The 12163-nt window shown below is 34.2% G+C and overlaps 5 protein-coding genes across 5 annotated transcripts; 4 read left to right on the forward strand and 1 right to left on the reverse strand.

Moving 5' to 3' along the window:
- The first annotated feature begins 173 nt into the window (after positions 1 to 173).
- On the forward strand, positions 174 to 3104 carry LOC149735578 (choline/ethanolaminephosphotransferase 1-like). Its single transcript, XM_089878106.1, has one exon. It carries the CDS (start codon positions 675 to 677, stop codon positions 1809 to 1811), a length of 1137 nt encoding a protein of 378 aa, XP_089734232.1. The 5' UTR covers positions 174 to 674; the 3' UTR covers positions 1812 to 3104.
- LOC149735579 (elongin-B-like) lies at positions 3099 to 4842 on the forward strand. Its single transcript, XM_089878125.1, has 5 exons — positions 3099 to 3210; positions 3489 to 3566; positions 3772 to 3921; positions 4297 to 4396; positions 4609 to 4842. Exons 2-5 carry the CDS (start codon positions 3564 to 3566, stop codon positions 4710 to 4712), a joined length of 357 nt encoding a protein of 118 aa, XP_089734251.1. The 5' UTR covers positions 3099 to 3210; positions 3489 to 3563; the 3' UTR covers positions 4713 to 4842.
- Positions 4843 to 5325: 483 nt separating this feature from the next.
- LOC149735580 (stomatin-like protein stl-1) lies at positions 5326 to 8972 on the forward strand. Its single transcript, XM_089878104.1, has 9 exons — positions 5326 to 5661; positions 5911 to 6010; positions 6344 to 6475; positions 6631 to 6761; positions 6877 to 6958; positions 7344 to 7442; positions 7499 to 7578; positions 7758 to 7886; positions 8268 to 8972. Exons 1-9 carry the CDS (start codon positions 5428 to 5430, stop codon positions 8436 to 8438), a joined length of 1158 nt encoding a protein of 385 aa, XP_089734230.1. The 5' UTR covers positions 5326 to 5427; the 3' UTR covers positions 8439 to 8972.
- A 97-nt stretch (positions 8973 to 9069) lies between these two features.
- LOC149735581 (uncharacterized) lies at positions 9070 to 10881 on the reverse strand. The gene is made up of 5 exons (XM_089878120.1): positions 10098 to 10881; positions 9896 to 10021; positions 9644 to 9753; positions 9318 to 9436; positions 9070 to 9248 (listed from the first exon to the last, which is right to left on the reverse strand). The coding sequence occupies exons 1-5, from the start codon at positions 10206 to 10208 to the stop codon at positions 9115 to 9117; spliced, it is 600 nt and encodes a 199-aa protein (XP_089734246.1). The 5' UTR covers positions 10209 to 10881; the 3' UTR covers positions 9070 to 9114.
- A 71-nt stretch (positions 10882 to 10952) lies between these two features.
- Positions 10953 to 12154, forward strand: LOC149735582 (uncharacterized). The gene has a single exon (XM_089878112.1). It carries the CDS (start codon positions 11026 to 11028, stop codon positions 11941 to 11943), a length of 918 nt encoding a protein of 305 aa, XP_089734238.1. The 5' UTR covers positions 10953 to 11025; the 3' UTR covers positions 11944 to 12154.
- Positions 12155 to 12163: the final 9 nt, after the last annotated feature.

The following is a 12163-nucleotide window of genomic DNA, read 5'->3' on the forward strand; positions in this document are numbered from 1 at the left end:
TATAATTGTAATCCAATTATTCCTGGTTATTTTTGTTTAATTTATTTATGTGTGTCTTGCGATTTATTTATATGTGTTTAAATTAAATATGTATGCGTTTTTATTCTAGTTAGCTAATGAAATCAACTGTAATTATATAGAGCTATGTTATTATTGTCATTGTTACCTCATATATTAATTAATGCAATATCATGGTTGTATTATATAAACAGACATCCATATATAAATAAGACAATAAATGTAATTTAAATAATTTCCATGAAGGGGTTTTTAATATTTAATATTCAGTTAAATAGATTTAAATTTATAAAACAACATTATAATTATGGTGTTATTAGCATTTCTTATTAAATCCACTCTGCTTATAAATTTAGTTTAAAGCAATTACACACAATTTGACTAAGTATTACTTAATTAGCTTTGTTGTTAATTGTTTTGTTTAGCTTGAATTGTGTGATTTTCTATATTCTTTTATAAGTCTATAGTGTCTCTGTAAGTTTATTTCAACATAGTTTACATGAATAGGCTATGGCATAGTGCAGTTTTTTTTTTTACGTGGTGCCAAATTAAATGTTGTGATTTAAATTTTGTCTTAATACTTGCTATTTAACAACCTTAATCATAATATTTTACAGATCAGATATTTAAGATAGGATTAAATCTGTATTATCACCATGGAGGTTTTAACTGTCGCTCAGTTAAAAGGGCTCGAAAAACATAAATATTCTTCTACTGGAAGCTCCCTAGTCGAGCCTGTTATGCAGGTATTTTGGAGATGGCTAATCGAGTTATTTCCGATGTGGATTGCCCCAAATATGATCACCATTATTGGATTAATAGTAAACATTGTTTGCTCATTCTTGCTTATGTGGTATTGCCCCACCGCCACGGAAACTGCCCCAAGTTGGGTTTATTTTATCAACTGTATTGGATTGTTTATCTACCAAGCTTTGGATGCAATTGATGGGAAACAAGCTCGAAGAACTGGGTCGTCTACTCCGCTTGGAGAATTGTTTGATCATGGTTGTGACTCAGTTTCGTGTGTATTTGTTGCCCTTGCCACTTCTATCTCAATGCAACTCGGCTACCATCCCTGGGTGATGTTTACTATGAGCGTGTCTTCCTATTTTACATTTTACTTCGGTCATTGGTGCTCCTATGTCACAGGTGTTCTGCAGTTTGGACTTATTGATGTTACAGAAATCCAGCTTTTTACTATGCTGGTTTTCTTTTTCAGTGGTACTTTTGGTCCAGCAGCGTGGAGCACACAGATACCAGTATTGGGATACCCTTTACATGTAGTACCCTTTATCTTTGTAGTCATTGGCTGCTTGGTTACCTATGTTAGATTCACAAGAAAAATAATGAATGGTGGTTGTGGTCAAAATGGATCAACAATTGCGGACACAAGTGTTATCTCTCCATTTTTTAACATAGCTGTTGTTGTTGCTTTTTGTTTAATGATCGCAACACAGTCAAAAAACATGCTTTTTCACAACCATCCTGTTTTGTACTTGCTCTTCTTTGGATTTGTAAGTGCAAAAGTTACAAACCGGCTAGTAGTTGCTCATATGACAAGAAGTGAGCTTCATCTACTCGACACTTCCCTACTGGGACCTGCAGCCTTGTTTCTTAATCAATATTTTGGATTCTATGTGAATGAATACTTTCTTTTGTGGATCTGTTTCATTCATTCAACATTTGATATTGTGCAATACATGGTACAAACGTACAACCAAATCGCAGACCACCTAAATGTTTACATCTTCTCCTTAGCACCAAGAGAAGGTGCAAAAAAGAAGAACAATTAGCGAGACATTTGTGGAAATTCACCAGACCATGTGGGATTCCAGTATATTACGCTATACGTTGCATTTTTGTTTAAAATGTGATAAATTTTACTTATATGGTGAATGAATTGACAATGTACAAACAATTATGTACTTCTTACGTTGCCTAATCTATTCGGGCTGTTGTTAAGCACTTTTAACGCCTACAAAAAGTTATAAACAAAGTAATGCCCCCGCTAATTAAGTAGTACACTTATTGTGATTTTTCATCCGGCTGAAACTCCTAATCAGTGTGCATTTTATTATGCACTATACACTGTGGATCATTCAATATCATTCCGGTTATATCAAAATTTAACTTGACACAGAATAATTGTAGCCTTTAGGACTTAACATTTGAAAGTCCTTGGTTTGTGTTTTATAAAGGTTTTTAATAATGCAAAGCTGGCTTAGTATGTTTTAAAACCAAATGAAATGCAGAAAGCCACTTCCTGGTATTCAGTTATTCATGGTAAAATAATGTTGATATAGATAACGATAATGACAACATTTTACAGGGGCTTTTACTGCAATAAAATGCTGATTCACATATTATTATTCATTTAGTTGTAATTGATAACAGCAAAATGAAAGTTTTACTTTTTAAAGCATAAATTTCAAATCCTTGATATATATATATTACTATAAGTTAATTCTCAGTGATGCGATTTAGTTATTATGGGTTACGCAAGTGCACTAATAACAATGTACACTAACTGTATCAGTATGTAATTTTTGTTTGACTGTATACATCTACATGCTTGAGTAATCTGTCCATAAGCGAAATTGCCCATACTAGTTTTTTCATTTGTTAATTGTAAATTACCTTTTAAGCAATCAAAGCCTTGTTAATTATATTACTACAGTGTTTACATTATACAGAGTCAAAATTTTACTAATTCGATGTTTATATTAAACTTAGCCAGAAATACATTTTATTTTGGTAACCATTGTTCCAGCTTTATTATATTCTGCTAACAGCCCAAACCTCTAAGCAAAATGTTATTGCCATCGGTTTGTTATTATTTGTGCATTATTTTATTTTCTGGTGAATTTCCTTGTGCAGTTTATGTCATTTGATCGAAAACCATTGGTGTAGGTGTTTATACTAGCAATGTACCAGAAATTTTAAGGCTTGGCTGCAGTTTTAACAGCTCCTTTTTTGTGCCTTTAATTCTGTGCAAAATTTGTAGCTAAGAAGGGCATGTGATGGTATGTTAGTATATGCAGTGTGTTCTGTGTTTTTCGATCAAAGTGAATGTTTTAAATCAACAGGTCTGTGTTTAGGATTGAGAACTGGATTATATATTTGGATGACTTATGTTGTCATCGGTCATCAGAGGCTAAAACTGAGGTCACCTCTGTTGCAAAGCATTGTGTGGTGAGAAGTGAAACAAGCTTGTCCGGTTCTATTTTTTAGGTGGTAAGCTTCTTATGGCATGGCACGCCATAGAACCTGGAGGGCCAGAGTTGGCCCTTACCCCAACAAACACCTAGCAACCCCCCTGCAGTTGGTTAATAGTGCAAATCAAGCAATGACAATTTTCTACCACAAACATGTTCATTTAAATTTTCATATATTATATTTAATTATTATAAGAATACACCTTTTTGTGTGGAGTAATATATTTCTTGATCTTAATGGTTACATTTATATAGCTTATAGGATTTGCACAGATTTTGTTTTACTACGATGACGCTGTGCTGAATTTTACTAAAGCAGAAAACTGCAGCATGGTGAGTCATTATGTAGTTTGTTTATATTTAACTGTCTGGTTATAAATTTTCATGTCAAACTTTTTCTAGGAAAACTAATGTGGTAATACTCACTCTTACCAAAAACAGTGTATTTTTTTATATTCAAAAAAGTTTTTTTTTTCTTAATCAATATAGCACTTTATTGTCACAAATATTTAAAACATTGTATGTAACTTTGTTACAGGATGTGTTTTTTATCATTCGTCGTGAAAAGACGACAATATTTGCTGATGCAAAAGAATCGAGCACTGTCTTGGATTTAAAGAAAATTATTCAGGGAATCCTAAAAGTGACACCAGAGGATCAAGTATTATATAATGCCTGTAATGACCAGGTAAAGTTTCTAAAACTTAATACAGTAGAACTGTGAATTACTGCAATGATCACAGTTGTGTTGCAAAATTGACTAACAATAAATTAATATTTAGGGTGTGTTACGTAAAATTGTCAAATGGATTTTTTGAAAGTTTAGCGATATAAACCGATTACAGAATTCAAGTCGGTGTGGTGCCATGAACATTAAAAACCCCCAATTCTGCTGTACTAGTTCATGTACTATGGAATAATTAAAGCTGTTGTATGTAGTAATTAAATAAAAATTAACGCAGCAAAAATAAAGCATGTTTTAGTTTGTTCAAACCTATCTCACAGGCTTTTTTATAAATAACTACTGAATTGAAATTCTAACACCATAAAACTTGTATTGTAGGCACTGGAAGACAATAAGACTCTTGGAGACAGTGGTTTTACACAAGCAAATGCAAAAGCTCAGGCACCTGCTCTCCTCAAACTTGCTCTTAAGGATGGAGGTAGTGCGACTTACATGCCTTTTTTTAATTATATAATATGCAAAATTGTGTAATTGGTCAGTAATTACCTGCCCAGATGTATACTTGTACATTCAAAAGGGATAAATGAATGTGTTTACCAAAAAGGGGTTAATAAATGTTAAACTGCCTGAGGTTGCCCTACTACACCAGACTAAATAACATTCATTCTATTTGCGATGACTTGTTTTCAGACACTGTAGAAATGGTTCATGTTGAAGATTACTCTTCCCCACCTGAATTACCGGATGTTATGAAACCTCATGATGGAACTGCAACAGGAGATCAGAAGAAATGAACTACCTGATGTTTAGAACCAAGCACCAGTTTTTCTTTGTATTTGACTGATGTTGTGAAATCAAATATATACAACCGTAGCAGTTCAGTTTGTGTTTGTTCAAAATTCCTAATAAAACTACTCTCTTCTATTTGATGATGTAAATTTGGTGAAATCTGTTTTGGCTTTTGAAGGACACCAATTGCCAATTTAAACAAAATGTGAAGTGGTTTCGTTCTGGAAAATCTTGAGCCAGAAAAAAGAATATTATTTTGTGGGTGTTTTACAGGCGCCACATTTTCGGATAAACATGTCCGAAGTTATGACTGTCCCCGTATTGCAACAAATTACAGCGCCGTTTCGCTTCATTGCATCATGCTTGAATTCTCAACACAGACAGCAGCAGAAGAAACGTAATGTAATACAAGTTGGATAATTGAATTCTTACAGGTTTACAACGTAATTGGTTCTGTTTCCAGTTAGGTGGGTTGCGTTGAGAAAAGTATTAGGAATATAGAACAAAATTATAATATCAAAGTTTTTTTATAATATTTGTGAACTCTAGTTTTCTTTGTAAATCATATAAAACGTTTTTTCATACATATAAAACGTTTGACGTTTAGTTTAAAAGATAGGTCTAACGTTAATTTTTTAACTGACAGATCTGCATATACTGTTGTAGAAAGTGTATACATTTAACCAGTAAAAGTGGTTATATAAATTCTCTCAATGCACAATGATGACAATTAGAGCAGCAGCAAGTGTTGGAAGAACACATTTACAGCAGCGTGGAGCTTTGTTGGCTTACTGTAGGAGGAAAACGCCATTGGAAGTTTCTCATGCACCTCAGATTTTTGTTCGAAATTATTCTGGATATAAAACACCAATTAATATTGGCTTCGTTTTCGTTCCACAACAAGAAGCATGGGTTGTTGAGAGAATGGGGAAGTTTAACAGCATATTGAAGCCTGTAAGTTATACCAATTGCATTATAAAATGCAGGAATATATATATACTATATATATATTATATGCTTTATATTTTTCAAAAACATACAAAACAAAGACCTATGCCAACTTGATTTTCAATTGGCACTTTAAGCCTAAAGCTATGCCAGTTGCATTATAAAATAAAGTGTAAAAACTTTTTTCAAAAGAGTGCAAACATAGCTCAATAAAAATAGCAATTTTATTAAAAAAATCTTCCATTTGTCCTTCAGGGTTTGAATCTGCTTATACCATTACTGGATCAAGTTAAATATGTCCAAGTTCTGAAAGAGCAGGCAATCAAGATACCTGAACAAAGTGCTGTGACAAAAGGTAACTTGCAGTTTGTTAAATGCAATGTAGTAAAATTGTAAGCAAGCATGATGCATGACACACTATGGTATAGGATACTGTGGTTTATAAAATAATACATATTCATTAAACTTGGTGGCCATTGTAACAGTAAAGTACTCACTATAAACATTTATAGCAAAACGACCAAAGGTATATATATTTTTTTTTCATATTTTTTAGTTTGGCGTAATAACCGATTAAAAATAATTAAAAGTTAAAACCGTATCTAAGGTAGACTTACTATCAAATGCACCACAATTAAATTGTGTATTTTATCAAAGCAGATATGTCAACGTTTTGTGTTTTATTCAGACAATGTAAATTTACATATTGATGGCATCTTATACGTGAGAGTGGATGATCCATACAAAGCAAGTTATGGAATTGAGGATCCAGAATATGCAGTGACACAACTTGCACAAACCACAATGAGATCAGAAATAGGTTGGAAAGTTTTCCTTTGCTTTTAGACAAAAAACCTAAATTTATTTTCCTTTGGAAAGTAAACCAGTGTTATTTAAAATGGCCTAAAGTAAATCGTTTAAAGTTTATTCAATTGATTTTTTAACCTTAACATATAAAACTTCGAAACTTCTCAGGGAAATTGACGTTGGATGGAATATTTCGAGAGCGAGAAATACTTAATGTAAACATAGTGAAGGCGATTAACCTCGCATCGGAAGAGCCATGGGGAATCAGTTGTTTAAGATATGAAATCAGGGATATACAGGTAGAAAATGTTATAAAAATTTCTGACAATCTGAGAATTTTCAACGTAGCTTTTTCAAATACATGTCATGGGTATATCTATCTTCCCAATTGTAATTGTGTATTTCTTTACCTAGGTTCCAACTAGGGTCCAGGAAGCTATGCAAATGCAAGTTGAAGCAGAAAGACGGAAAAGAGCAAGCATTCTAGAATCTGAAGGTTGGTTCTTGGTGGCTTTATTTTTTGTTTTCCATGTAACACATAATCTATAGTCCTATGCTGTACCAAACTTTGTCAATAAAATATTTAAGCCAGTGCTTCTTAACCTATGGATTGCAACCTAAAAGGAGTTTCGCCGCTCATTTTTGCTTGGTCACAAACTGCAGTTCAAAAAGTTGAATTGTTCTATATGTTTATTCTAGACTCTTCGCTTGATAACTGATTTGCTAGAGTTTTGCTATTATTCTGCGGCCTGTACTTAATAAATGAGTTGCCGTTAAAACGGTAAGAAGCAGTGTTCTAGGTAAAATATATTCTATGCATAGTGTCTCACTTAGAAGGATATAGTGATTTAATTTTACATAACATGTAAGTTTTCATTTAGGTCAGAAAGAGTCTGCTATCAATGTGGCAATGGGTAATCGGGAAGCACAGATCTTGGCATCTGAGTCTGAAAAGATCGAACGAATCAATGAGGCAGAGGGTAAGGTTAAATAAACTTGTCTAATTTTGAACTTTGAACACTCATTTATTTTTTAGGTGAGGCAAAAGCTATTCTAGCAAAAGCACAAGCAAAAGCCGCTGCGATCGAAAAGATAGCAGAAGCACTTTCTTTGCAGGTCCTAAAATAACATTAAAAAGTTTTAATTAAATCTTTGGCATTTCAACTACAAATTGGCAGTTAATGCAAAAACTTTTATTGAATACTGACAGCAAGCAGTCAATTTTTAAAAACCTTAGTTACAGTTATAAAAACACCGACATATTGTTTTAGTAAAATATTAACATTTTTTACCAGAATGGCTCGCATGCAGCTGGCCTCACTGTGGCAGAGCAATACGTGAATGCATTTTCAAATCTTGCCAAGGAAAGCAACACTGTACTGCTTCCCTCTAACACTGGTGATGTTACTAGTATGGTAACTCAGGTTAGTATATTTCTCATAATCATTCTATGTATTTTAGATATAGTAGGGTTGGGGAAGATGGGACAGCTATTATTTCTATTTTCTTGCCCCATTTGGTAGTAAACAAAGAACATTTAAAGAATTATAAAACCTTATCATCAGGACTCCCATAAACCGTTGTTAATTGTTTAAAACACGATTAGGATATTTGAATATTATGTGCTTTAGGTGTCCCATCTTACCCTATAATACCATATCATGTTAGTGTAAAAATATTTTTATATAAACTAGAACAGATCAGATCTTTTAATACAAAATCAACATTATGTTTTAGTTGACACCTGGTTGTTATAAAATATCGATAAAAGCTAAGAAATATACTAAAATTCTATTTTTCACCAGGCAATGACCATCTACAGTAAACTAAACAAAACGCCAACTACTGAATCTATGATCAAAGAATCAGATACAGACATTTCGTACCAGGATATTGAAAATAGTGATTTACGAAATTTTGAAAACACTGACAGTATACCTGAACAAGAAGGTGATGATGACACCAGACCAAGATAATGGAAGTTATATACTGTATTAACCCCAAACTGGTTATGCGGTTCAAATTCCTATTTCTGAACACATATAGTAGGCTGTGGAAAGATGGGATACCTTTTCATTCTATTTTATCTCCCATTTGGTATAGTAAAAAAGGAACATTAAAGAACTATAAAACCGTTTTCTCACGACTTCCATAGACCATTGTTATTTCTTTTAAAACACGATTAGGGTATTTGGAGATTCGGTGCTTAATATGTCCCATCTTCCCCACGTTCTATACATTAGTAATTTGTCTGTAGACCAGTGGAGAGATTTTTGACGAAAATCTTTGTTATTTTACGTTTTTCTGCTGAACTAAATATAGATATTTGTAAGAGCAGTTTGGCTAAATTGTTTTATCCTTCTTTAATTTTGAACTAGACTAAATTCGATTTAAAGTGATATTTATTTGGTTTTGCATTTCGTCTGACAACTCCTTTGTAACCTTGGGCATCACGAATGTTACTTAATCTTTATGGCAATTACAAATTTTATATAGGAAAAAAAACAGAACTTTCTTTATTCGTGCATAAAAAATGTTCTTTTATATTTGATCTTTGTTTTACCGGTTAATAAGGAATTTTTCATATTTAAAATAACGCAACCCATCCAAGATTCGACCATTACGTTCTTTTTATTCCGTATTTCTTTCTAACTACTTGCACTTGCCCCTGATATGGGCCAGTCCAGCGGCGTATGATGCTGTGTAGGTATGGATGTCTTTTGCCACGCATATAGCCATCTCCTTATCGCATTGGCACAGTCCATCGCCCGCTGTAGTACTTCCAGCTAAAAACAGAAAAGCATTTGCCGTCTGCAGTGCGGACGTTTAAGGTAGGAAAACATCAGTATACGTACAACAAGTTGTAGCCTTGTTTCCGCATGTCATTGAGTAACGCTGGGTGTAAAGTTGCAACTTCCCAAAATTGTATTTGCTGTTAACGGCGCCATAGCATTTGTCATGTGCAAAACAACACCTGCAATTTATGTACCATGTACAGGTTATAAGTTATAAAGCCTATTTAGTATTATAAGTTATTAAGTAAGCCTGGTCGCACGGGAAAGAATATCCGTTTATTTAGACCATTTTACATTACTGAAAGTTCTACGCTCCGTAACATTAGCCTAACCCCACGTTTTGTAGATCTGTAGTTATATAAATCAATATGCCTAAAAGTTCTCACCGGTCAAGGGCATCTAATGGCGTTCCGCTTCCCCCGCTTCCACAGTAGCATCCGTATTTTACAAACTTAGATCCGATTATTAACTTATTCCACCAATTCCAGCTTTTACCCTTAAATATTTGTAAAGCTTTAATATACCTAGCTTAAATAATCAATAAATAACGCCATTAATACATAGCTAATTCTAACAATAATTCTCTAGTTTATAAACCACGTATACCCCATATATAAAAATAAGACGCAAAATATGACCTGGTAACAGAGCATCTGTAGTCCCAAATTATACACGGCAACGTTGGTAGAAGATTGGTCCATTTCCTCTTGTTCATCGTCTATGGTTGATTCCCTTGCTGTCGCTTCGTCCATATAAAGTCGCAACTAAAACAAAAATCATTTGGTAAAATGGCATTGCAAAACTACTGTTAATTCGGTATAGTTAATATGTAAATCTTACCATCTCGGAAAACGGATTCACGTCGGTTTCACTATCTCGATATTCATTGTGCCTTGCGTTAACAAATGCCAACGAAATAACCAGCACAAGCAATTTGAGCAACGTTACCATTTTGTATTGAGCTTGAGCGACCAAACTGTATCAAGTTTGTGGACAAAATGCGGTATAGAGCAGACAAAACTGTATATTTAAAGTTGAAAATGTATACAAAGAATTTCTTTGAAAGTATATTCAGCTACAGACGAATAAGTATGAAGGATGTTATGATTTTGCCAGCTGCGCTGTTTCTAAATGTTGGTTTAGTCGATTTGCATTGCTACAGGTAGCAATAGCTTTGCACGTATAGAAAATCCCGTGTTTTCGTTGTTTTGTCCTGGTGAAATGCTTCATAAATAAAAAATATATCTCTAGTAAAGAGATTTCTAATAGGCCGTGTTCTCTTTCCCTTTATGTTTGCAAGGTAAATGGTTTAAATCTCTTCGGTAGAAGTACTGAACAAACTGAAAGAACGATAGATGTAATCCGTTTGGTAATACAATTGGATATTTTACAAACAGAGGCAAACGTTGTTCAGATTGTATATGTATACATAAATGTTGAATTTTTTTTCTGATGGCCGAATGAACGTCGGTCGCGTGATTAAAATCATCCACTGTCTTGTCGCGTGCGTTGATAATCTGATCACACGGTGGTGTTTTACTTTAAAATTGTTCCCCAACGCTGCTTTGCCTGTGTTCTGCGTTATATCAACGCTTGAAGCCTTGGTTATATTATATATGCTTGTAACAAAGTTTAGAAATTGTATTTTGTTTAACGTCAATGGTATGGTGTTTGCCTTCAAATATATATTTTAATATTTGTTGCTGCTATGTTTAGGTATTTATTAGGTCTTTAGTATCTTGTATAACTGTGCTGCATAACAGCTACCATGAGCACACAGTATAGTGTCCTATTCAAGCAAGAGCAGGCGCACGACGAGGATATATGGTGCTGTGCCTGGGGAAAAAGTGAAAAGGATGGAACAGAACACATCGTCACAGGTTCACTTGATGATAAAGTAAAATGCTGGAAATGGGTTGATGAACAATTGGAACTAAAGTGGATATTAGAAGGCCACCAGTTGGGCATTGTGTCTGTGGACATTAACAGCTCTGGTACAATAGCAGCATCTAGTTCTTTGGATGCACATATACGACTTTGGGATTTAGACTCCGGAAAACAGCTTCGAGCCATTGATGGGGGGACAGTTGAAACATGGACTGTTGCATTTTCACCAGATGGAAATCATATTGCGACCGGGGGTCAGAGTGGACAGATATTGGTAATCAATGTGGACGACGGTCGCACTGAATTCAAACTGGATACAAGAGGAAAATTCACCTTAAGCATCGCGTATAGTGACAATGGGAAATATGTTGCATGTGGTGCCATGGACGGTATCATCAAAGTTTTTGATGTTGCTAGCCAGCGGTTGCTACACACACTAGAAGGCCATGCAATGCCCATACGTTCACTTGCATTTTCACCGGATTCCCATCGGCTCGTTACTGCTTCAGATGACGGACAAATAAAGGTTTACGATGTTAAAAATGCAACATTCATTCAAACCCTTAGTGGTCATTCCTCATGGGTGCATGGGGTGGCATTCTGTCATGATAACTTGCATTTTGCCTCATGCTCAGCCGATAAAACAGTGAAAATATGGGATGTGTCTTCCCATCAGTGTGTTAACACATTTTACGATCACAGAGACCAAGTCTGGTCTTGTTGCTATAACAACAATGGCTCTAAGTTGGTGTCTGTTTCAGATGACAAAGCTATTCATATTTATGATTGCCCTATTTAATTCTTAACATTGCTTTTTAGTTCTTCGTGTAGTTTATTTTAATGATCATTATAAGAAATTTTGTAATAGTTCTTGCAACTTCTTGGTGTAAAAGCATTAAAATGTTGAACATGAGTTTAAAGCGTGCACATGTGATGATTTTTAGCATTTCATGTAAAACTCTAAATTTTCATAGGCCTACCAATTAAAATTCCGTTTAATACTTTTTAGATGTTAGTTC

The sequence above is a fragment of the Ciona robusta genome, chromosome 5 (assembly GCF_009617815.1).
Source record: "Ciona robusta chromosome 5, ASM961781v2".
Taxonomy (NCBI): domain Eukaryota; kingdom Metazoa; phylum Chordata; class Ascidiacea; order Phlebobranchia; family Cionidae; genus Ciona; species Ciona robusta.

What these genes read in the sequence shown, in the direction of transcription:
- LOC149735578 (XM_089878106.1), top strand. Translation starts at nt 675, where the DNA reads ATGGAGGTTTTAACTGTCGCTCAGTTAAAAGGGCTCGAAAAACATAAA.
- LOC149735579 (XM_089878125.1), top strand. An exon ending in ATAATGCCTGTAATGACCAG is followed by an intron (nt 3,922 to 4,296) that starts GTAAAGTTTCTA and finishes CTTGTATTGTAG; the next exon opens with GCACTGGAAGACAATAAGAC. An exon ending in ACTTGCTCTTAAGGATGGAG is followed by an intron (nt 4,397 to 4,608) that starts GTAGTGCGACTT and finishes ACTTGTTTTCAG; the next exon opens with ACACTGTAGAAATGGTTCAT.
- LOC149735580 (XM_089878104.1), top strand. Translation starts at nt 5,428, where the DNA reads ATGATGACAATTAGAGCAGCAGCAAGTGTTGGAAGAACACATTTACAG. An exon ending in ACGAATCAATGAGGCAGAGG is followed by an intron (nt 7,443 to 7,498) that starts GTAAGGTTAAAT and finishes TTTATTTTTTAG; the next exon opens with GTGAGGCAAAAGCTATTCTA. An exon ending in CAGAAGCACTTTCTTTGCAG is followed by an intron (nt 7,579 to 7,757) that starts GTCCTAAAATAA and finishes ATTTTTTACCAG; the next exon opens with AATGGCTCGCATGCAGCTGG.
- LOC149735581 (XM_089878120.1), bottom strand. Translation starts at nt 10,208, where the DNA reads ATGGTAACGTTGCTCAAATTGCTTGTGCTGGTTATTTCGTTGGCATTT. An exon ending in TACAGATGCTCTGTTACCAG is followed by an intron (nt 9,754 to 9,895) that starts GTCATATTTTGC and finishes CAAATATTTAAG; the next exon opens with GGTAAAAGCTGGAATTGGTG. An exon ending in CCATTAGATGCCCTTGACCG is followed by an intron (nt 9,437 to 9,643) that starts GTGAGAACTTTT and finishes CATAAATTGCAG; the next exon opens with GTGTTGTTTTGCACATGACA.
- LOC149735582 (XM_089878112.1), top strand. Translation starts at nt 11,026, where the DNA reads ATGAGCACACAGTATAGTGTCCTATTCAAGCAAGAGCAGGCGCACGAC.